General features: G+C 42.6%; 1 protein-coding gene across 1 annotated transcript in view; it reads right to left on the reverse strand.

Moving 5' to 3' along the window:
- Positions 1–24875, reverse strand: part of KYNU (kynureninase) — a 100663-nt gene that overhangs the window by 53944 nt on the left and 21844 nt on the right. Inside the window, exons 5-6 of the mRNA XM_090045825.1 lie at positions 14244–14326; positions 3908–3969 (exon numbers count right to left, since the gene is read on the reverse strand). Coding sequence (XP_089901951.1) covers positions 3908–3969; positions 14244–14326 — 145 coding nt within the window. The remainder of the gene's footprint in view (positions 1–3907; positions 3970–14243; positions 14327–24875) is intronic.

A 24875-nucleotide genomic window follows, 5' to 3' on the forward strand; every position in this document is an offset into this window, starting at 1 on the left:
TTTAGGTTTTCACTGTACATTATTTGATCATATAACCTAAACAGGTGGGAAGGTCCTCCTCCTCCTCTTCCAGCCAGAGGACAGACCTATTGAGCATGCTTTGTAGGCTGGAATGGACAAAGCTGAATTGCAAATCATACTAAAGAGCCCAAATTTGCAGTTTCACAGTTGTATACATGTCATTTAGGTAAAGCAAAATAGGATTTAGCCTGTATACAAGTTCTGGCTTCTGCAACTCTTGCATGGAGATTTCTAAGGTGATGTTCCACAAAATACATAATAAAACTTTACTTGAATGATCCTATTGACATATTTCCTACAGAGCCACAAGGGGACAGATATTAATTCTCTTCTAGGCTATGTCTGGGCCACTCCAACTTTACTCCTTCCTTTAGCTTGGGTAGCAGTCTGATGGAATACCCCTCTGGTAGATTAAGAGAAAGCGGGAGCTGTGCAGTGTACATATCCTGGGAACCACGTGGTGATCTGTGCCCAGTGAAGACATGCCAAGAGCTACTACCATAACTCCCTAATGAACAATGAAAAGCCCCTTTACTGGGTGTTATATTTACATATTTGAGCCCATAATCTGTATCTTTTGGGTTTATCTTTGAGGGAAATTATTAACCTCGTTTGACCCCAGTATTATTTCCTGCCATAGCTGGGGGTCGGACTAGATGATCTACTCAGGTCCCTTCTGACCCTAGAAACTATGAAACTATTAACCTAACCTAGTTATCTTAGGTTCCTGTACATGCCATTTTTCTATCCACCATCCAGCCCATTCATCCAGCCCATACTTCCTTAGCTTGCCTGCTAGAATGTTGTGGGAGACTGTATCAAAAGCTTGCTAAAATCAAGGTATATCACATCTACTGGTCTCCCTGCATACACCGAGACAGCCACTTTGTCACAGAACGCAATCAGGTTGGTCATGCATGACCTGCCCCTGATGAATCCATGCTGACTCTTCCTAACCCACTTCTCCAATGAATTCCTTGAGGAACTGTTCTATGATGTTTTCCAGGAACCGAGGTGAGAATGATTAGTCTGTAGTCCCTTGGATCCTCCTTTTTTCCTTTCTTAAATATGGGCACTATGTTTGCCCTTTTCCAGTTCTCTGGATCGTCCCCTGATCACTATGAGTTTTAAAAGCTAATGGCCAGAGGCTTTGTAAGTTTATCAGCTGACTCCCTTGACACCCTCAGGCGCGCCCCATCCAGTCCCATGGACTTGTGTATGTCCAGCTTTTCTAAATAATACCTGCCCATTCTTTCATAACTGTTGGCTTCTCACCTCCTCCCCAAACTGTGCTGCCTGGTGCAGTAGTCTGGGAGCTGACCTTGCCTATGAAGACTGAGGCAAAGAAGACATTGAGCACATCAGACTTTTCTGCATCTTCTTGTCACAAGGTTGCCTCCCCCATTCAGTAAGGAACAACACTTTCCCTGGTCCTCCTCTTGCTACCAAACTATGTAGAAACCTTTCTTGTTACCCTTCATGTCCTTTACTAGCTGCAACTCCAACTGCACTTTGGCCTTCCTGAATTCATCTCTACATGACTGAGAAATGCTTGTATACTGTTCCCTATTTATTTGTCCGAATTCCCACTTTTTATAAGCTTTTTTTTATGAATTAGTGCATTGAAGAATTCCCTTCTAAGCCAAGCTAGTCTTCTGCCATACTTGCTAGTCTTCCTATGCATTGGGATGAAGATCTCTGGGATTTGCAGTCCTGAATTACAGCAGAAGGACTCTGCAGGGTTGCCCATCACTTCCTTGTCTTGCTTCCAGATGTCTCTGAGATTTGTAGTCCACAGTTGTAGCTAGCAGTATGTTTGAGTAGGGGAAGGGGTGTTTAACCCCCTTTCCCTGCCCCAACCTTTGCCACCAGAAGTCCCTCCTCTTGCTCCCCAAAAATACTCCTTTTGGGAGTGGAGAGTTGCCATGTCAGAACCAGAAAGAAACAAATCATACACTAAAAATGAAACACCTACCATAACATATTTTAATGTTATTACAACAAATATTTTTGTAATGATTTGTGTTTGTGTCCTGTATATAAAGGTGACTTTATAATAACTCAAAAATAAATTCTTCATCTTCTATATTGTGGGAGAAGGGGTTGGGAGGAGTTATGGTGGGGGTGCATGGTGTGTGTCTATGTGTATGTGTGTGTACAGTGAGGGGTGGATGTGTGTATAGGGTGCTTAGGTGGGGGGGTGTCGAGTTTGTGAGGGGGTGTGGCTGTGTGTGAGGGGGCATAGGGTATGTTGGGGGGTTGTGTGGCATTTGTAGAGTGTGGGTGTGTGCACCTGGATCACGCTGATCTCTGGACCACACTGTCCTCTCCTGCAGTCAGTACAGGCAACACTGGTGGGGGTGTGTGTCTGTGTGTGTTGTTTGTGGGATGTGAGGGAAGATAGTAGGGGTGCGGGAACCGCCCCCCCCAAACACACACACTCTAGAGTGCCCATGGCACAGCAGCAGGTGGGGGCCCTGCTGCTTGGCTTTTGCCAGTGCTTCACATTGAAGCAAGGAGTGCAGCCCCCACCGGGCCATAAGTTTGTCCGGCACTCCCCACGCTCACAAGGCACAGAAGGGAAGCCACAGGTGCTGGAATTGACTGCTTTCCCTTCCCCAGCCTCCTCCAGTGCCTGGAGCTTCCCTCCTGTGCCCCATGAGTGCAGGGAGAACCAGAGAAACAAATGGTCCTGTGGGGGCTGTGCTCCTCACAGCACTGCCCAGAGCCAGGAGCCAGGCACCAGCACTGAGCAGAGCATATCCCCCCACTGTTACTGCTTCCCCCTGCTGTCTGCCAGGGCTGTCCACCATGCAGGGAGTGTGTGGGGGCCCCCATACCCCTCCTCCTTCACATCCACACCCTGCCCACTCGAGCTGTGCTGCCACCCCCTGGGTGAGGGCTCTGCGCTGCAGCCAGCTCCAGCCCCATATTCCATGGTCCCACCCAGGTGCAGCTCTACCCTGACCCCCAGCTTCCCCACCTGCTGCATGGAGGGAGCGGGATGCTGGAGAAGCCTGCAGCAGCAGCGCCACCCCGTGCTAGTGAGGCTAGCCCTCCCACCCACAAGTGTGGGAGCAAGGCATAATAGGATATGTTGGGGGTGGGTGTAGGTGCCTTGCTCCCACCCTCGCAGACAGAAGTGCTGGGCAGGGCACAATGTCGTGGGGTGTAATGGACTGGATGAAAGTGCCAAAGTACCTGGTGGGCTGAATCTGGCCCGTGGGCCATATTTTGCCCACCCCTGAGCTTGACTATTCTCAGTGATGGCAGATGGTAGAATAAGAAGCAATGGTCTCAAGTTGCAGCAGGGGAAGCTTAGGTTAGGTATTAGGAAGAATTTTCTCACTAGGAGGGTAATAAAGCACTGGAACAGGTTACCCAAAGAGGTAGTGGAAGCTCTGTCCTTGGAGGGTTTTAACACCTGGCTAGACAAATCTTTGGCTGGGATGATGTAACTGTGGATGGTCCTGCCTGTAGCAGGGTGTGCAGGGTGTTGGATTAGATGACCTGCTGAAGTCCCTTCCAACCCTAATTTTCTATGACTCTATGATTATGGCAGGTGAGAATCTTCTGCTTCTTGAAGTATGGTATTCTGAGAGTAATCTTTGAGAAGGTATCAAAACGTCAATTGGATATGCATGCAAAAACCAAATAAGCAAATAATAGGTATAAGTATGTCCTGAATGATAGGCTGAGATGTTATTCTTTGTGGACTGATACATAGCGCAAGCAGAAAGATCTGATCCATCCATGTGTGAAAGCCAAATCTTTGTCTGATTTTTGTGTTTCATGTTTCCTATGCCATGTATCAGATGAACCAGTACTAGTCTTCTGCAAAAGTCAACCCCCTACTCAAAATTTACTCAATATTGCAAAAACTTACCATTTGCAGATGAAGATTCACAGTGAGACCATTCATTAAGGCTACTTCGTCTCTATGAGCCCCTGAAAAGTAATAATACAGAAGGAACAATAAACATGTTCTCATTCTTGTCACAGTGCATAATGTCTAATAAAACAATATGAAAAGCAAAGCCACAGTTTTCAGTCAATGTCTCTCAAAAGATGAGAAGGTAGACATATGTCTGATGCATCATCCCAGTGAAATAGAAAACCTCTCCTGTCTGACTCACTGCAGTAGTCTGACAAGGAAATATTTATTTTCTGGGGTTGATACGGCAAATAAAACAGATAATGAAGTAGCTCTATTTTTCTGCAAATCACCCGTTGATTTATTACCACTTGCACCTTGCCCAAATGCAGCAACAGTATTTTCTCATAAGTACATTCTTAATACAAAAGAAAAATATATTGGGACAACCATCCAGTTTTAAGTGGTTATTATAATGACAAGCTAAAAAGACTTCTGCAAAATATAATTCACTGTTATTACTGTATATATGGTTCATTTTGTATATATGGGTGATAACAAAAATTGAAAAAAATTACACAACCAAGTTTTTTTTGTTTCAACCATGTTTCTTAGTTCTAAAGGAACTAATATGGGTGGATGTTAATGAGTCACAAGCATAAAAAGTAAATGTTTCCCATGTTATAACAAGATATTTAGGAATGAAATCTCAAGCAATGTCTAGACCATAAAGTTATGGTGCTCTGGAGCAGAATCTTCACACGTGCTAGTGCTCCAGACAGACTTCTTTCTATAATAGAAGAGTGTAACTGTATCTCTGCAGTATTGTGAGCATCTTAATTAACATAGAACTGAGCTAATTGGAACTGTCACTTCGCAAGGCTAGCTGGTTCACCAAAGTGTTGTGTGGGAACAGCTTCACTGTTTCCAAAACATCCTTCCTGTGGCAAAAGTGTGCTTCAGGAACACGGTCTGGAACATGGCAAATCTGAAGTATAGATATGACCTTGAATCTTATTACCAGTTATGGAAAGTTTCAGGCAGGATGCAGACCTGCAAGTTAAGCAGAGCTTGCAAGGCTTACCTACAGAAAACAACCATGTCCTGGATTGGGCCTAATGTCTTTTACTGCTAAGATCAAAACTACTTGCCCAACCTAGAGACAAATAAGTGCATTGCAAAATTCTCTTTCTGGAAGATGGGCTTTTCTGTACAGTCTATTTGTTTCTATTGAGGTGGGATAAACTTGAAGAGAGAGGTAGAAAAGCAGAGGGAAAAGCATGTAAGAACCAATGTTTGAATGCTAAAGTGAATACATTCAGAAACACAAGCAAGAAATGAGGTGAAGAAAAAGAAGTATGGAGGGGGAACAAGAAGGCCTTGAAGCAAAAATGGGAAGAAGTAAAAAGTTTTGGGGAAAACCCTGCTTTATGCTTGCAGGGTGTTCAAGGGCCAAAACACAATGGCTTCACTGCATACTTCTAGAACAACGAATTTCCTCCACCAACCCATACAATGGCAGCACCCAGCATTGCTTCCCTTATTGTACTTCTCTCTTCCCATGCAACATACGCTACTGACAGATAGTTGCTTTGTAGGGATTGTCAGTGCACCAGAATAGACAATACACAGTAATTGCGGGTAGGTCTGAGGTACAATGGGGAATGGCCAATGGGTTTGGAAATGATGTGTATCTGCTGCCCAAAACCCTTTGTAAATCTACACCGGTAGGTATTTGTGGGCCAAAACAATGAGGCAGATCTGAAGAATTTCCTGCTCAAGTCAAGAGAAAATGTTCTTAACATTGTGGACTATGTGAGGAAGAAGCATCTGAAACCTGGTTGTTGATAGGGAAGAAAATCACCCCAATCTTATTGCTCTGATGTCTTCCCTGCCTCCTGACAGTATTGTTTCTGCAGGTGCCATCCTGCTAGGAGGCAGTTAGATTCTGGCTCCTCAGTTGCAGATGCAGAAGAGAGCCAGAGGGAGTAAATGTAGCTTAGAGTTGTATTTCATGTTTAATTTTCATATAGCAATCCAGAAGCTGAAAAAAGGATAGCACTATGAGGTGTAATGACCTCTATCCCTTCCTCTTGCAGGTCCATAATATCACAAAAGCTCTTCTATGTAAGGTTACAGTGGAACCAATATAACCTTTTTTTCCCTGTGTCTCTTATTTTGTTCATGTGCTGAACAACAGTATAAGTGGTTAATCTGAAGATCACCTTTAGCTACATGCCAATATCCCAAATTAAGTATGACACTGCATTTGTCATGTAAGTCTTGGTCTCTTGTAAATTATATATGTATTAAAAGCTCTCCTTTATTGAATTTCATGGCCACAAAACAAACCACATCTATGTCATTGGAAAACTGTTATCCTTTATTATGTGCACTGTATTTCAGAAGCAACGTATGATCCAATTAACTTATTACAATATTCAAAGACCCAGCATACAAGATACAAAAATGAAGTTTGCTTGCTTTATTTCCTAACTTTGTACATTGTACCATATCTCCAAGTCGGGATAAAACTCCATATGTTCTGCTTGATAAATCTTCTCTTTAATAAAAGGAAGCAGCAATTGTAAAGTACCAGCCTCTCCACAATTTTGGAAACAATTATGATTGTGCTAGGCAGCCACTGCTCTTATTTTTTTCTTTTCCTCTGTGACTGCAGCAGAAGCCTGGTTCTTGACAAAGTAAGTAAAAAGCATTTTGTAAAATGAGTAAAAAAGTCTAAAGGCCCCGATTCTAAAAACAGTTTGGTTATTTCAAATAATCCTTATCACTCAAAGTCACTACAAATCTGTTCAGTGCTCAGTCTTTCCTCAGCAGAGACCTGCCTGAGTGCATTGTATAACAGCGGCAATACAGTTAATCTTATTCCATCAGAAGGTGATCCTGCAAAGGTTGTAATGTTTTAATAAAGCACAGGAGGAAAAATCGAGATTACAGTCTCCCTGTTATGCCACTTGGCTTAAAACAGAAAAGAGCTTTAGCCTCTGGTGACCTTGACTGCATTCACAATATATTTACTATTATAACTTTCATTTAGCAGGAAAATGTGTGTGCATTTAATAAGGAAGGCATTACAGAACTATAAACTTTTAAATGGACACACACACACACACACACGCACACCCTTTTATGGCCTTCATTCATTCCTAAATAAATTCTGCCAGACAACTTTCACTTATTGCTTCTCAAAATGAGGTATGATGCTTCTTCCTGGTCCATAAAATGGTAAATATTAAACACAAAACTTCGTTAAAATTCTGTTTATGTTCTCATATTAAACATCCTAAAGCAAAAAGTTAGAATTTGCTCTTCTTCTTCTCTTCACTCACACTGATATGCTTAGTTATACATGCTGCTAAGAAGAATATTTATTCTTAAATACCACATTTGAGGAGAACATTTCAATATAATTTTATTCTCCTTTGCTTTTACACTGTTACAAAGACAGAGTCTGAAATAATTATTCCACATTAGGGAAACATTATTGGCCTAGAGAGGTGACAATGCATCTCTTACTTGGAAGCGTACTTACCATATTAATTTGCTCTCATTCTAAGAAATAATCATCTAAAATATGCAAATATGTTCTAAGAACATTTCTCACAAATAAAAAGTTGTTGGGCTGTGAATCTGAAGGCTAGATTTTAGCTTAAGCTATATTTTATAGCTCAATTACGCAGCTCTTGAGAAAAACCCAAGAGAATGAGGTCTATTACGATAATGCTGACAAAACCTTATATGCCAAAAGGTGCAAAAAAAGCTACAAAATACTTCCCAGTAGAGAACTTAAATCATAAGAAAGTAGGTTAATGGTGCACTGACCTTTAGTCATTATTTTGTTTATAGAAAACTTAAAAATATACAGGTCACACTGCTTAAAATGGACAAAGATGCAATAAAATGAATACATTTTAGCCCCGGTGAAAAAAAGCAGACAAATGTTTATAACATACTATAACAGCTTTCTGAGTACTTTGGTGGTGAAGGGGCAAGCATGGAAGTGTCAAGAACAGAAATGAGATGAAGGTTATGCAGAGACCTAATTTCCTGCTTCACGCCTCTCTTCAAATTGCACATTTTATTTAGTTAAACAAATAATTTAAAAACATGACTTAATGATGACATCCTAACTACAATAATCTGTCACCTCTGCAAGCCAGGTTGCTAGGGACACATCATTCCAGTTACCTATTTTCTTCACTAACTCCCAGCCTAACACAGTTGGGAAGATTCATCCCTGGACTGAGAGGAGCAGAGCAGTTAGAGGATTCTTTTGCCTGTCCAAATGTACTGCTGTTAGAGGCCAAGTTACAGCCTCAGATCTTCCCTAATTGCACATCCAGCTGCCAGGCTGTAGCAGAGGAGAATATACAGATATATACATAACTGCTATGCCTGTTCCCAGCCCAGTCTACGCAGTGGTTTGGCCTATGCTGAGACAGTACAGAACAACACTAAGTGTATGCCAAGGGCATTACACCAAGGGCTTATCATTTTGCAGGTGTCAAAGGGGCCAGGGTGAATCTTTACTCCTCTCCGAAGTCCATTTTAACATCTCCATGACGACCTTTTAAGCTCCACACAAAACCGGAGATCTATAACTAAGAGACCACATCCCTTTTCGTGATCAGAACCCTCCAAATAAGCTGGACTGAATCAGAACAAGTGATGTTTACCATTGTGAAGTGACCAAGCAGGTCTGGACCAAAACCTAAGATCTTGCTGCTAAGGAAATAAAAATGATCACAGACTTGATCTATATTCACAATTAATTTCTAAACCCATGGCTTTACTACCACTTTTTTGTACATTCTGAGAGTCAATAAGCACGTATATATTAAGTTAGCCTTTCAGTGCAAGGCAGGCAGAGTCATAACTCAAATGAAACTAGGTGATGAGTGACAATACTAGATTCTAGATATATGAAGAATTAAAGCTCTTAAGCTATTCAGACCGAACAAATGATCATTTTATATTGTGAATTTCCATGAAAAGACTGGGATTTTCATAAATTGAATCCAGCAGCTACAAAAGGGAGGTGATTTGCAGTTGTATTAGGGCTTACTAGGCTGCTCCCAAATAGCCATATCAGTAGTCATAGCTACTTGAATAGCTACTTAAATCACGTGGTATTTTTTTTGTTCTCTGATTGGATAATATGATGAATAAGAGGTCAGACTAAAAAAAAAAAATCCCAAAACCTAGAGCAATCATAGACCTGCTGAAGAGGAGACACAGAAAGAGATATATAGAATGAGCAACACAGCCCAATAAAATAATAAGGAATGTTTAAATATTTAAAGTCTATCTTGTCCTCTTCTACCCAGAAAATATTAGATTTGACTATCTACATAGATCCTATTTTTTTAAAATCCCTCCTTCCCAAAGGGGAAAATACAATTCTTTCATATCAAGTGGTTGTTGTGGTGGTTGTTATAATGCCCTGCCCACCTCTGTGTTTCCCTAATATGAGCTGCTGTTTCTAACCACTGCACCCGCTGGGGATGATGGCCCTCCTTCTGGTCAAGATGCCAGCTTCTATTTCCTACTGGCTTTACACTGGCCAAGAAGTTTATACTCTTGTTGCTGTTAAGAATTGAGGGAGTTTCTGTTAAAATTGATGAGAAAGGGGAGAAATGAAAAAGAAAACTATCATAAGATATCATAACTATCATAATTAACTATACAAATATGAGGCCCTGGCTGCACTGGAGGAGTGTGTGGTGGGGGAAAGTGCACTGGAGCGGCCTGCCGCCATCACTGAGTGAGTTGAGGGTCAGCCAGGTAAGCAGAAGAAGAGACACCGTGTCATCATTGTGGGCAACTCTTTGCTGAGAGGAACAGAGAAACCCATCTGTTGTCCAGATCCCACGGTGCGTGAGGTCTGCTGCCTGCCCAGAGCGAGGATCAGGGATGTCATGGCGAGAATTCCTTACCTCTGACAACTATCCCATGGTCCTCATCCATGTGGGAACAAATGATGCAGCCAGGAGTAGTCCAGACCATATCATGAGTGACTACAGGGCTCTGGGGACCAGGCTTAGGAAGATGGGGGCACAGGTGGTTTTCTCATCGATCCTGCTGGTCAGCGGTTACAGTAGGCATCATGTCACTTGCGCCAGAGAAGTCAACCTGCAGCTCTGGAGTTGGTGCTATCGTGCAGATTTTGGTTTCCTGGACCTTGATCTGCACTTCCATGCAAGGGACCTCCTGGATAGCAATGGGCTTCATCGCTCCACAGAAGTTAAGAGTCTCTTTTCTTACAGGCTGGCTGACCTCCTATGTCAGGCTTTAAACCAAGTACAATGGGGGATGGGGAGGCAGGTGATGGAGAGAGTCTAGAACCTACAAACCATGAGACATGCAGCAGTACACCCCAGGTAAGTACCAAGAGGCTCTTTGGGCATCAGAATGGAGGGGCACCAAAAGCACCATTCAGAGGGCTCAAGTGCCTCCTATAATAATGCTAGGAGCATGGGTAACAAGCAGGAAGAATTCACACTCTGGCTTGCAGGCAATAACTTTGATTTAGTGGGGCTAACTGAAACCTGGTGGGACCCTACCAATGACTGGGCAGTACACATTGAGGGCTACAGGTTGTACAGAAGGGACAGAGTAGGGAGGAAAGGGGACAGGGTTGCTTTCTATGTAAAAGAGCATTATACATCTACCCTAATCAAAATGGGATCAGAGGAGTAGAAAGTTGAGGCACTGGGTTGGGTTAGGATACATGGAGGTTGAGGGGAAAGGAACTTGGTGGTGGGGGTCTGCTACAGACCTCCACACCAAGAAGAAAAGCTAGACTTGGAATTCTTGAGGCAGCTCTCAGAGGCTGTACAGTCTAGGAATGTGGTTGTCATGGGTGACCTAAACTACCCTGACATCTGCTGGAAGGAGCAGTCAGCCAAATCCAACCATTCACATAGATTCTTAACCTGCATGTAGGACCATCACCTAATGCAGTAGGTATATGGTCCCACTAGCAGGAATGCCTCACTGGACTTTGTGTTGGCTATGGGGTAGGACCTGGTAGCGGAGCTGGAGATTCATGGTCACCTTGGAGACAGTGACTACCAATCAAGCGAATTCACCATATGGCGTAGGATAGGTAAGATAACTAGTAGGGTGGAAGTACTTGACTTTAGGATGACTAACTTCAGTGTGCTTAGGAGTCTATGACACACTGCAGGATAAGAGTATTGGTGAGATGGGAGTCCAGGAAGGGTGGTCATTTCTAAAGGAAGCGAACCTTCGGGCACAGAGGGAGACTATCCCAGCATGAGGGAAAAGAGGGAAAGGAGCCAAAAAACTTCCTTGGCTAAACAGGGAAATCCAGCGGAGCCTAACAGCAAAAAAGAAGGGATATAGGAAGTGGAAGCAGGGGGAAGCTACCAAAGAGGAGTATACCTACTTGGTCCATACTTGCAGGGAGGTAGTTAGAAAAGCCAAAGCAACTACAGAGCTAAGGCTGGCAACACAAATTAAAGACAACAAAAAGGTTTTTTTTTAGGTATGTAAGGAGTAAAAGGAAGGCACAGGGCAGCATAGGACCCTTACTGAACAAGAAGAAGCAATAAGTGACAGGTAGGGGGACAAGGCGGAGCTATTCAATGAGTTTTTTGCCTTGGTGTTCCTGAACAGGGCTCAAGATAAGCCTTCTAATGGGTTCTCAGAGGGACACTAGCCCACCAACTGTCGACACTGACTTGGTGCAGAGTCATTTGGATGGACTGGATGTGCTCAAGACATCAGGCTCAGATGAGCTGCATCCAAGAGTACTGAAGGAATTGGCCGGTGTCAGCAAACCACTGGTGTGGCTATTTGACCTCTCATGTCACTCAGGTCAGGTCCTGGAGGACTGGAAAAGGACCAGTGTGGTCCCTATTTTCAAGAAGAGGAGGAAGGAGGATCTGAGTAATTATAGGCCAGCCAGTCTCACCTCCATCCTTTTGAAAGGTCTTTGAAAAGATTATGAAGGATCATATTTGTGGGAGTACAGTGGGAAAAATAATGCAGCAGAACAACCAGCATGGATTTGTAGTAGGCAGATCATGCCTGATCAGTCTGGTTTTGTTTTATGACAGGGTCACAAAATGCTTAGACACAGGAGTAGAGGTGGATGTCACTTTCTTGGATTTTAGGAAGGCCTTCCATACAGTATCTCATCCTATTCTCATTAATAAATTAAGAGGCTGTGACATAGATGTTTACACAGTCCAGTGCGTGGCAAATTGGCTTAGCGGGTGCACCTAGAGAGTGGGAGTAGATGGGTCGGAATCGACCTGGAAGGATGTGGGTAGTGGAGTCCTGCAGGGTTTGGACCTTGGACCTGTACTGTTCAATATCTTTGTCAGTGACTTAGATGTGGGTGTGAAGTGTAATCTATCCAAGTTTGTGACAATACTAAATTGTGGGGTGAAGTGCAAACTTCAGAGGGTAGAGAATGATTGCAGGCAGACCTGGACAGGTTAGAAAGACAGGCAGTACACAATAGGATGCAGTACAACAAGGACAAGTACAGCATGCTGCATGTAGGGCGCAAAAATATTCAGCACACCTGCTGGCTGGGAAGTGACCCTCTCAGCAGCACAGAAACAGAAAGTGATCTCAGAGTCATAGTGGACTCCAAGATGAACATGAGTTGTCAGTGTGATGAAATCATCAGATGCAGATGCATGACAAATAGAACCAAGAAGGTGATACTTTCCCTCTATGAAGCATTGGTCAGACCGCAATTGGAGTACTGTGTCCAGTTTTGGGTGCTGTACTTCAAGAAGGATGTTGATAGATTCAAGAGGGTCCAGCGAAGGGCCACTTCTGGACAAGCCCTATGAGGAGAGACTGAGGGACTTGGGCCTCTTCAGCCTCCGCAAGAGAAGGCTGAGAGGTGATCCTGTGGCTGCCTACAAATTCATTAGGAGGACACAGCGAGGGATTGGAGATGCTCTGTTCACCAGGGTGCCTCTTGGGGTAAGAAGGAACAGTGGTCACAAACTGACAGAGAGCAGCTTTAGGCTAGATATCAGGAAAAACTTCTTTATGGTAAGGGCAGCCAGAATTTGGAATGGGCTCCCAAGAGAGGTGGTGTTCTCCCCTACCTTGGGGATCTTTAAGAGGAAGCTGGATAGGCATCTAGCTGGGGTCATCAGACCCCAGCACTCTTTCCTATTTAGGCAGGGGATCAGACTTGATGATCTGTTGAGGTCCCTTCCGACCCTAGCATCTATGATTATATGAAAGATTTGCTTCCAAACAGCTAAATCAACTTTGTAAGGAATCATCGATGAGATGTTCAGCATTTTCTAATATTCTCCAAGCATTCCATCATGTTCAGATTCCTTAATTTACAACCTCCTATTTTATTGTTTGGTCATGGATTCCCCACTCAGTCTATAATTTGTCTATAATAGGAGAAAGTTATAGGTTGAATTGAGATCAAGTAATATGTATTATTACATAACCTTTTCCTTGTAGACACAGGTTAACAACTTTTTCTTAGTTTAGCTGGTCAGTGTTGAGGGTCAACTACAGCTGGTACAAAACTGATACCAACTAACTTCCAATCTAACCTCAACTTCTTGGTGTAATATAGAGAAAACACATGACGGGAGAGAAATGCAACACCATTTCATTTCACCTTTATCCTAACTGTAGTAGTCAGCAACTACATATGGAAGCAATTACTTTGTCTTAAGTCTACTTCATTGGACCTGGCTATGTTGAGACCCTAGTGAGCACTGTCCATACTTAACTTTCTGTCTCTGGGATGCCCAAGTGTGTTTTTCCTTAGGGCCCTTCAGCCTGGCAGATTCCTGAAGCCAATGAACTGAACCTTACAAGCATTATCACCAAGTCTTCTCTTTTCTCAGCTAGTTCTGCCCTGGCTGCCCACTTGGATGAAAGAAATAAGTATCAAACATGTCAGGTTTCAATGCCAGATGAGGGAAGAAAAACAGAACAACTTTAGATAGCAATCGTTGATTCACTCTATCCCTCCTTTGAAAAGAACATCTCAATGATGCCAACTGCCCTTTAAAAGGATTTTAGCTTCATATATTAGTTCAGGTGGTTTATGATGAACTTGGAAACTCCCACTGCAATTAGTTTCATGATATACAAGTGGTCATACATTACTGTGTACATAAATCTCTGAAATCAAGCCTTGCAATAAAGCATTATTCCATGTACTGAACATCTGGAAAGACTGCTATAAAACAAAATAGTGGAAGAAATAAGGTTTTGGAGGTAACTTTTCTGGATTTTAAGGCATGAGAAAACAAAAAGGTACACTCTCAAAAAGTATGTTCTTTCTCCAATTCATACATACCAACTATATTAGCCATAAGCTCCACAATGCACTCATCTGCTAATATCCATGGGCGTTTACCATTGGAATGGCCATGAACACCTCTAAAAGGGAAAAGAAACAGGCGATGCTAAGGTATGCTGTTCCCTTTGGTGCATTCCTAATAACAAGTTGAAAGGCGACCCCTTCCCACCCTGTCTCACCCCACCTCCCACACACACAGATTGGCTTGCATAGTCTCAGCAAAATATGTTTCTTACATCACACAAGCTAATCATAAATAGATACAAACAAGAAACAGATTAAATGGCATCTAATAGAATTTCTATTCTCTTAATGCCTCAAGACATTTTTGGCACAAACCTTCCAAACAACCCAATAAACTAAGATGGAAGTTTAGCAAATCCTAGAAGGCTTGATTATGCCTGTTACATGTTCTGTATATGTACAGTACTTAATTGCACTGTTTTAGGATTAGAGTACATTCAAGATTGTGACTTGGTGGGTGGCTGTGAGTGAGTGGGACAGAACATAAATTTGCATCAGTGCTGTCTCACACTGCTAGGGTAGCTGGATATACTAGAGTAGGCATCATTCCTGGGCACACTAGAGGAGCAATAGCAGCCCCCAAAGCTACTTTCCCAGCTGTACTATTTCCTACAGAACTGAAAACCAGCACACAGATTTTATTCCAAGTCTATGGAGTCCGAGTCTTGCCAGATCTAAGGAGTCATGTACCATCTAGGCAAGTCAACATCCATATTGACAAGGGATACTGTAGAGAGAAGGAAGGACAAAGAGTTTTCTTGCCCCTGGCTAGCAGAAATTCTTGCCATTAATGATGTCTGTCCCTACTGTATAATCTGCTAAATTCACCATGTTGTAAAAATAACATTTAGTTAATTCATGGAGGAACCAACCAGGTCTTTCAACAAATGTTTTTTATTCCCTCTGTGCTACCTAGCAATTTTTGAGAGCGATACGGGGACCCAAACCTAAATTCCAGATTCATACACATGAAGTTTTGTAGGCATTGGACACATCTAAGCCACATTACAAATTTATTCTTTTTATAGTGGACCATACCAGCTCCCTCCACCTGAACACCTCATTGCTGTGGAGCGTTTGAAATCCGCATTTGGATCTGAACTATATAACTTGAAGCCAGCCCTACTTTAAAAAGGAAACATGTTTTTGGTAACAATACTTTTAAAACTGATACATGTAATATTGCAAAGATTCATATACAGATGTGTTTGGTAATTAAAAAAAACTACTGGTGATAGTAAAGAAGAACATTGCCCTGGGACTCCTCTCTCTGTATTTTTTTTTTCCTTGCAGGACACCATGGGATACGTGTGGAATCTGAAATGCCAGACTGCATACAGCTGAACTAAAAAAGTGTAAAGCTACTTCAGAAGAGAAACTAAATCATTTGGGAACTGGGAGGAGAGGAAGGAAACTAGAAGCTGTGATAAAAGGAAAAAAACAAGTAAATAAAAAGGAGAGTAAGAACTGTGGTCAAAATAAGCCTTCAAAGGGAGAACAGCCTTACAATGTTCTCTCAAACTCCTCAGAATCTCTTTGGCATATTAAGACATGATCCATCCACCAACTTCAGAGGGGTCCTTACCCATCATGCCTACTTATTTTTTTTTGTAAATCCCATCAGCCTCAGATCCTCCCTTGGTTAAGATATTTTTCCTCCTGTACCCTCTCTCCTACCTGTTATTTGGACATTTTGCAATCAAATTGTTCAAAGGCAGCATGTGCTCAGGAATAGAAACCAGCTATGAAGTTAAGTAAATATAGCCAGTACAGAGCATGACTACAAAACACATGGACCATATTGGACAAACATACTGAATATACCACAAAGATAAGTCAGTGCAGCCTATCTGAATAAGATATATTGTAGGGGCCATTGAGCTTAGTCCCACTCAGCACTGATTCTTTTTGAAGTCATGGTGAGCCAGTGCACTGAATACATTTCAACTTCCTCTTCACTCCCACAGCTGAGCTGCTCCTTTCTTTCCCATTTCCAATGATACATACACACATGATGTAGGCGTCTGACACATCTAAACCACATGCTACAATTTTTCAATTGTTACAAAAATGCCAATGATTCTTCCCTAGCCTTGAATGCCTGGCAAACATCACAAAACAGAGCCCCAGACAGTTCACCTAGACTCTCATCCTATCACAGATGATTAGCTTGGCCCCACGCTCTATGAAATGGAGCTGGACCAGGTTGCCCTACACCTCAACTGCATTTTTGGAGGGTCCCAGGACGTACGATAAGAATACCCAGTACAATCATTAATGGGGCCTAGTCAGCTGGGGCGGGGGAAGGAGGAAGGGACAAATCTGGCACACACACACATATTGAGCGGAGCTGAGCCGTGGGGTCACCATGGCTTGAAATGCTGTTGACTCTGGTAGGATGCAGCTCAATGAATGATATGGTAGGTCATGAGCCTTTGGACTAACATCATATACAGATTGTACTATATATAAGTAGCTAGAGGAGTGCTGCTTAAAATTGTGTTTATGTACCTGTGCTAAAACTTAAGGTAGTGGGGCAGAGTGTAAGAGAGCTACCTGGCCCTTGAGATTTATTTTTTCTGCTGTAGCGGTCAGGAGGGCAGGATTCAAGCTAATCTCCAATAATTAGATTTTATAATTATAATACATTTATAAATTTTCCAGGTGTAGATCTAATTATTGCAGGATCATGTTATATTCAAGGCTTTGTATTACATCATATGATATAATTATATTATATTTCAGTGTATTTTATATAAGTATATATCATTATATTATATCATATAATTATATTATAGTTACTGTATTATATTCCAGTAAATATGGTATTTACTCCCTCCTTTCTCCCCACTACACCTTTCCCCTCCTGAAATATATATGCTTTACATATAGAGGGGCACTAATTACTAACTTTCCTTCAATACTCTTCCTAAATGTAAAATAGTGACCAACTAAGGTTTAGCTCCACAGCTAGAGAAGGGTTTTCTTTGGGCTAAAGAACCTCTCACTACTGAAAAGATATATGGTTCTGAAAGGGCATACTAAGTATAGATGAATGTGGGGGGGAAAAAAAATCCAAAAGAACCCAATCACCTGTGGGATTCATTGTCTTTAGCTTTTTCCTTTTTAATCGACGTGAATGTCTTCCTCGTGAATTTCGTGGAGAAACTCTCTTTACTAGCATACAGCATTGTAACACGTTTTCAGAACTAATTTCCAAGTTATCATGGAAACTGCTATGAACCTTGAGAATGAGAATATTTTTATTTTGGGAGAAGAAAGCATGAAAATGTAAGCACAGTGGAGGAGGTGAAGACAGTATTAATTACTGTTATTCATATTATTATTATTACAGCACAGCTTGCAGCCTGTCTCCTTCCTGCCGGCCAATATAAATGCTAAGAGACAAAAATTATTACAGCTAAAATGGTAGTTAAAGGCATATTCGTGGATCCTTTTTTATTTTAATCACATGGAACTCTGTAGCCTTTGCTGATGGCACAATACATCCTATTACACTTAGGTTGTAAAATTCTATGCGCTGCCTGGGAGAATTTATATCTCTGGATGTTATGCCACCCCACTCTTAATTCTGATAGACACTGGGGGTAATAATCTTTAAGGATACAGTAACAACTGCAATGCTTCTGGCACTATACTCAATATACATCAGGCACAGATATCCTGCTGTCTCATTTTGTTTCTGCCACAGCCTTATGAGGCAACAGAGATAGAAGCAGGGGTACCCAGATAAATGAACACAACATGGTCCATCAAAACACAAAGAACCATTGAAACAGAATTACTAGTTAAGCTACAGTGTAAGTTTCCCTGTTGTACAAGTTTCACATTGTGCAAATTAATTTTAATGTAGTTATCATTCTATTTGCAATTTGGTAAGACCTCATAATGCCACATGTTTTCCTTTAGGTTCCTTGGTATGCTCTCCCCCCCCGTTGACTGCAAGCTCACTAAGGAACAAGGAACTCGATTTCTGACATAAAACCAGTATTTCACAGGTGATGGCTAAAGGGCTTTAATTCAAATACCGACTTTAGGGATCTGCCAGTTTCATCTGAACTTGTTTAAGTGGAGACTGAATGTCTTCCTTCCCGGACAACTACAAACAACAGGATCCTAGACTTCCTTTGCAAGTGGCAAAGCAAAGTTATTTTGTGAGGCAATATAGGTCCTTAATTTTGAAAAGAAAAAAACCCCAACAAAAACCCATTGAGAAAAAAAAGGGTTACATGGAATAGTAAGATGAAGGTAAAACCACAAGAAATAAAGACTCCAGTATATAACCTAGTAAAAAACAGACTTTTTCCTCAGAATGCAAGAATCTCATCTTACATGCCTATTTCCATCAACTCATATACTCTGTTTTAGTTTAATGAAAAAGGGATGTTCATTATGTCTTTGTAATTTTGAAGGGATTAGGGGCAGAAGGCAAGGAAAATGTGACAGCTTTTATTCTTATGTGCTGTATTGTCATGCATTAGAAATGTTCTGAATGCCTCCAGCTGTTACAACTACCTAGGTTTTTAATACTGGTATTTTAGATGTTGAGAGCTTTCAGGCCCTGAAGATTAGAATACCCTAAAGGCCTCATCTGCACTGAGGATGGCTAGGGATTCTTTCATTGTGTGTATATACCATAATGTTAGCAGAAATGCTGAGAGACAACAGCTTTCTGAAGAAACTGAGAAAGAGAATACTTCATCCATTTATCCGTGTCTACGCTACGCTTTCTTCTGGAAACCTTCTGACTGCTGATAACACTGATACAGTTTCATAGGCAGTAATAACAATGAGATCACCTCCAGTGCAAAGGCTTTTGTGGCTGCTGGTATCTCTCAGATTATCCTGTCTAATCCTGATCAAAGCAAATACAGATTCCTGGTGTTAAAACACATTAATAGTCTCTGGTATTTGTCCATACTGGTACCCTAACTGCAATTATCTGCTGATTTACAGCAGAAGAACTAATGGGCACAGAAAACCTCTACACTAGTCCTCCTCTTGAACCCAGGCAAATACTATCACTACTGACCTGCAGACACTTTAATGACAGAACTATGTTACTTCAATAAAACTGGATCAGAGAGACTGATTCTTTATTGTGGTATCTAGGGCATGTGCCTGGGATGTTCATGTTCCTGCCCCAGTGACTGCTCAATAACTTATACAAAGTGAAGCAGGTCTAACAGGATGCAGTCAGATGCCATGACAGAACAGTCAAAAAGTCTCTGCCTGATTCAGATCAGGTCTTGATTGCCTCTTACCCCACATGAATGCTCTAAACGAGTGGACTACTGGCTATTCTGGGCAGTTGGAGGACTGGTCTCTTTCTGCATTTTTTTTTCTTCTTACTTCAAGGAGCATTCTGCACAGTGCAGAATGGGCAAAACCTCTCAGACTTTCTCATCCAATCTCAAGAATTCCTACAGGAGAAGGCCACAGGTATGCAGGTAGGAGGAGTTAAATGATCTTGAGGACCAGCCCAAGGGAAGAAAGGGAGAGAAGCACCAATGTACAGGAGAAAGGCAAAGAAGCCTAAGCCAGACTCAGGAAGAAAAGCATATTCTGAAAGAATAAAGAGAACCGAAACAAGCAGTTTCCAGTTGCTCTCCAATCCTTATTCTATTTGTCACCGTGATTGTCACACACAGCTAAGGCTATTTGCTACTCTGCCTTGGATTGCAGCTACTGGGAAGACAGTTCCTTTTTCACTGCTGCTTATTGCTGTAAAGAGTAAGAACTGTCGAAATGGTCCAGGCTTGAGACTTATTTAAAAGAGTTCCCCAAGACACTAGCCAACAGATAGAAAAATCTCACAAATGGATTTACAAGAAAGATCCAATCCACAAAATTACTGCCTGGGTAAAATGCTACATTCACCAGGTTGTTTTTAATCCTCCTGAAAGAGGCATCTAGTATGTAAAGCATTTGATGCCTGCTATCTATTTGTCTAAACTCCCCGTCCCGCACCAACCTCCTTCTGCCACCTACTAAAGCCAAGATTGCTAATAACCTTTAGGCCCAATTGATTTGGACTATATTCTCCTAGTTGTGCTTGGTGGTTTATAGATGAAAGGCCCCATTTTGAATATCCTTTGCAATCTCGTCCTCTGTGCACATGTGTGTCTGCTGGCTTCTCTAAGTAGAAATTGTTTTAGTGCTATTTTGGCCTGACCTTATTTTGACATTCTCAATTGCCTTAGGTGTCTGCAGCTAACAGGGTTTTATTTTTTTTAACTATCTGATATTTTTTTTTTTCATATTTTCTGAGGAGCATGTTTCGAGCCAAGCTGCATTTTCGCAAACAGCACTGCTAGATTTGTTTCCTCTTTTACAATGGTATGAAATCATGTTTAGCTGTTCCTACTCCTTCCTCCCCCCCCCCAAATATAGCTATTGTTTTGATTGTACTTTTTGATCTTTCACATCATCATTCTGAATCACCTCCCCTTCAAGATGTTTATAGTTGTCGTGGGGGGGGGGAGTCCCCTTCGTTGTTACAAACACAAGAATGGAAGGGGAACCAATGAAAAAGGAGAGTAAGGGAGCTGAAATATGCTTGCACTCTCTGCATCATTCTAACAGATAAGCATGCTATCTGACTGCAACCTTTTGAAAGAAGTCTGCTGTTTCCTTGATACAGTATGATAATCATACGGAAATGAACAGGGTTGCAATTTTTTTTAATGACTGGGGAAACTGCAGAGCTGAACTAAATGAATAACCAAGAGGAAAGAGTGCTTCCCAAGGCTCCAATTCATTTGCACTCATTCAGCCCAACATTTTTTTCATTCCCTACAAAAGCACAACTAACTAAACAAACCATCCTTGCCAACTTGAACCTTCACATTTCAAAGAGTAAAACAGGTACATGCTACACTTCCACATTTGCATTATAAAGCTTCTGTATGTGCCAACTACCTAATGAAACAGGGTTATCCAATTAGCAAAACACACTTTCCCTATTCAGGATCACCAACTCCCATCTACCATGAAATAACAGCTGTTCACCCCATTCCTTTGCTCAGTAAAATTATCATCTTTTCCTCTTGTTTTTTTCCAACCACCTTACTCACTTGGGCATTCTTTTCCCTTTCAACCTCTGTTCCCCTCACAATTATATATACTTCATACTAGGGACGTAAATGGTTAAACAACAATTATATTTATACCATTCAGTGACCTCCAGCAGGAATGGACCCAGCCCCTTAGGTCTTCACTGTGTACCTGGCACTGCATGGGCCCCAGGCCGCTGGTGGGAAGGCACAGGGCAGTCAGTGGAGCCGAGCCACTAGGTGCCACTGCCCAGCTCTGGACCTGTGGCTTGCTTCCACATGGCCTGGGGCTAGGGCTAGGACTGTGGATGGATCCGGAGCAGTGAACCTCTCCTGTTCCTAGACCCTGCTGTCATGGGAAGAGAGGGAGGGAGGTGCCTGAAGGTCACCCCCAGCGGGGTTGGGTAGAGCTTTCCCGTCACAGTGGTGAGACTCCTGGCCTCTCACTGGGTCAGTCCAGCCTGCCCACAGCAGCAAGGCTCAGGCAGAGTGATGGGCTTCTTGTTCTTCCCACCACACTTGTACTGCCATGGCCCAGGCCTGGAAGATTCCTTTGCGCTGCCGGGCTAGGCCCTCCCAATCTTACTATGGGCTCAGAGGGGTCTGGTACCAGCATGGCAGCCTCCACTGGGTGTTCTGCTTCCTTTCCCCTCCTATCTATGGTGTGGGGGCTGCATGGGGCCTGGCCTAGACCTGAGGCAGGGCCGAGCACATGGCTGGCTTGGCCTAAGGGGGTGCCACAGCAGCTGAAGAGGGGGGTGCCATAGCAGAGTGATGTTGGGTCTGAGGGGTCACCACCAGTTCTTCATGTAGTGAGCATGGCTCCCTTAGGGCAGTTCCTGAAGGGTGGCAGTGTAGCAGGGGTCCCGGGAGAGCATTAGGGCTGCAACAGTGGCCTCCCAGACTGGAGCTGCTGCACCTCCACCACTCAGGAATGACCTAGGGCTGGGTAGAGCCACCATGAGGCCAGGAGTTTTGCTGCTGAAGGGGGCCTGGCACCTCCCTCCTTCTACATGGCAGTGGGGTCCAGGCACAGGAGAGGTGCACAGCCCCAGCTCCATCTGCAGCCCCAGCCCCTTTTAAGGGAACCCACAGCTCTGCAGCTTGGCAACAGCCCGCTACCCCCTGCCCATGGCTCCCTGCCAATGGCCTGGGGCCCACACAGTGCCAGTTGAACAGTGAGATCACTAAACTAGTGTTGGAGGTATGTGCTATCAGTTAACCATTTAACCCATTGGTTGTCAACCTTTTTTCATTTTCAGGCCCCTTTGGAAATTTTCAATGTGAATGTGGGTACTCTCATACTTTTGATTGACTATAATCTTGTTGTGTGGACTCCTTAGACATAGTCTGAATACCCCAAGGGGTTCCTAGATAGCAAGTTGAAAACCAGTGGTTTAACTGATATAACAAGTTAAATGGATAACTTTTAAAAGGCCATTTACATCCCTACTTTATACTTTTCCTCACCCTTCCTCTCCAGTTGCATATATAGATGTTGGTCACCATTGAAAACAGAAAAAGACCATGCTATTTAACCTGACCAATAACTGTTTAAACCGCATTTGTTAAGAGGATACGGAAGCAATTGTTGACAGTAACAACAGTTCTGTCCCTTCTCTCCCCAGTTGTGTTGCTTTATGCTCTTTCCCTTACTTTTCCTCCATTAGTGAGATAGCAGAAGTTTTAGGAAGGGTTGACTGTGCCAATGTAGTTGAACAGCTTAAGAATGGGCACGAAAGGTTTCAACTTTTTTTAGCAAAAATTTCTGAAAATGATCAGTTTTTTGAGTTCAAATGAAAAATTAGTGCATTAAAGAAAAGCAGACATTTTCTGTGAGAACTTTTGTTTATCTGCAAACCTAGTTTTCATGTAAAAATAAAAGACAATTGGAAATTTTTGACCATCCTGATCAGGAATATATTTGAGAAGACATACTAGAAAGATGAGTGAAGCAAGAGATACATATCTGAAGACAAGTAATTGGCTACTAGAGACAGAACCACAGAATAGAAAAGGACAACTTCAGAACTGTTGTCTTTAGGAACCTCCTCCAGCTCCTCTATCTTTCTTGCTCTAAGTACTTCCATTTTCTCTCTTTTTCTCCTATCCATTTTAAAATTCACATGGTTCTATCAGTAAAGCCCCTTAGTGCTAGTAATTCTCCAGATGTTCCTATACCAGATCTGTGCTGGAAGTACTCATACTACTCCCACTTTTACAAAAACAGATTCATGTCAGGAAATGGAGCTACGGATAGCTCATACTAAGTGTCAGAGGGAGGTCCTCTGTGAGTCTTCAGGTGTTGGCGTTAGTACAACCGCATACCTAGCAAATGCAGTAGCTGCTGTCATGTTACTTATGGTTGAATTGCAAATTTAATCATTTTCTAATAAATTCCTTTTGTAAAGTGTGTATGGTGATGTTTGTGAAGTCCCTTATGTTGCAAATTCATCAACTCTTCTTAAGCTAAGTCTATACTTCAGTGGTTGTTTCAATCCAGGGCTGTCACGCTTCGAAGCAGCCAGGGACCACGTGCCCCAAGGGCTGCACCAATTGAGTGATCACACAGCAACGGGCAGTACTGGGGTGCAAGGGTCCCCCCAGGCTGCATGCCCCATGTAGGCAGGTGGACACATGCACACATGGACAGGTGATATCCAGTGCAGAAGCCTGCCTTACCTTCAGCAGGCTTCCCTGTGGCATGGTACTTCATGAGTGCTCCAGGATGCTGGCTCCCCAGCACTGAGGCTGTGCTGTGCCATGCTGCCACACCCCTTGGGGCAGAGACAAATAGCATGCAGCAGGAGCCAGGGAAGGGATGGGGAGCCCCAAGACCCTGGCTGCTGCTGCTGCAGCTGGAACAACACGAGCGGGGTATCCAGGTGGGAGCCCATAGGCCGCAAGCAACTGGAAACTGCCAGTTAGACAGTCCTGTTTTAATCCATACTTTAGTTTTTGCTCAGACTATGCCAGGCAGAGAAGACTGCTAGGCATGAATCAAGAGCATCTAAGAACTGCCAATATTGGCAGTTCCGTTCGCTGGGTTCCACTTAAAGGTGGAAGTGACTGGTTTAAGCTCACCTGGAATGAATCACAAGTAGTTAAAATACTAATAAAAAAATCATGGGAACTGAAATCAAATCCTGTATATTGGAAAGCAGCAGTGACTAAATAAGTATGTGCTCTCTGAATATAAACCCACTCAGAACTTTCACTGGGATAATTCAGCTCTTCCGGCTTAAGAACTCCCAGATGAGCCAAATAGGAGCAACCCTACTGGTAAGCCAATAAGAGCTGAGCTAGGATTATCTCAGCTGGAAGTTTCTCTTTGCCTATGTTATAAATCATGTTTTAAAGAAGATGTAAATATTGCTAGGAAGATGCTAAATATGTATTACTTTTCTCTTGGGCTTGGTTTTAATGTTACATTCTTCTATGAAAACAGCTCCACGCTAGTTCCCAAGGTAAAATAAAGAACTGCCTTGGTATGAGAGTGGTTAATGTTTTACGTGCAATGGAATTACTC

Source organism: Crocodylus siamensis, chromosome 4, assembly GCF_052110815.1.
Source record: "Crocodylus siamensis isolate JL-2025a chromosome 4, ASM5211081v1, whole genome shotgun sequence".
NCBI lineage: Eukaryota > Metazoa > Chordata > Crocodylia > Crocodylidae > Crocodylus > Crocodylus siamensis.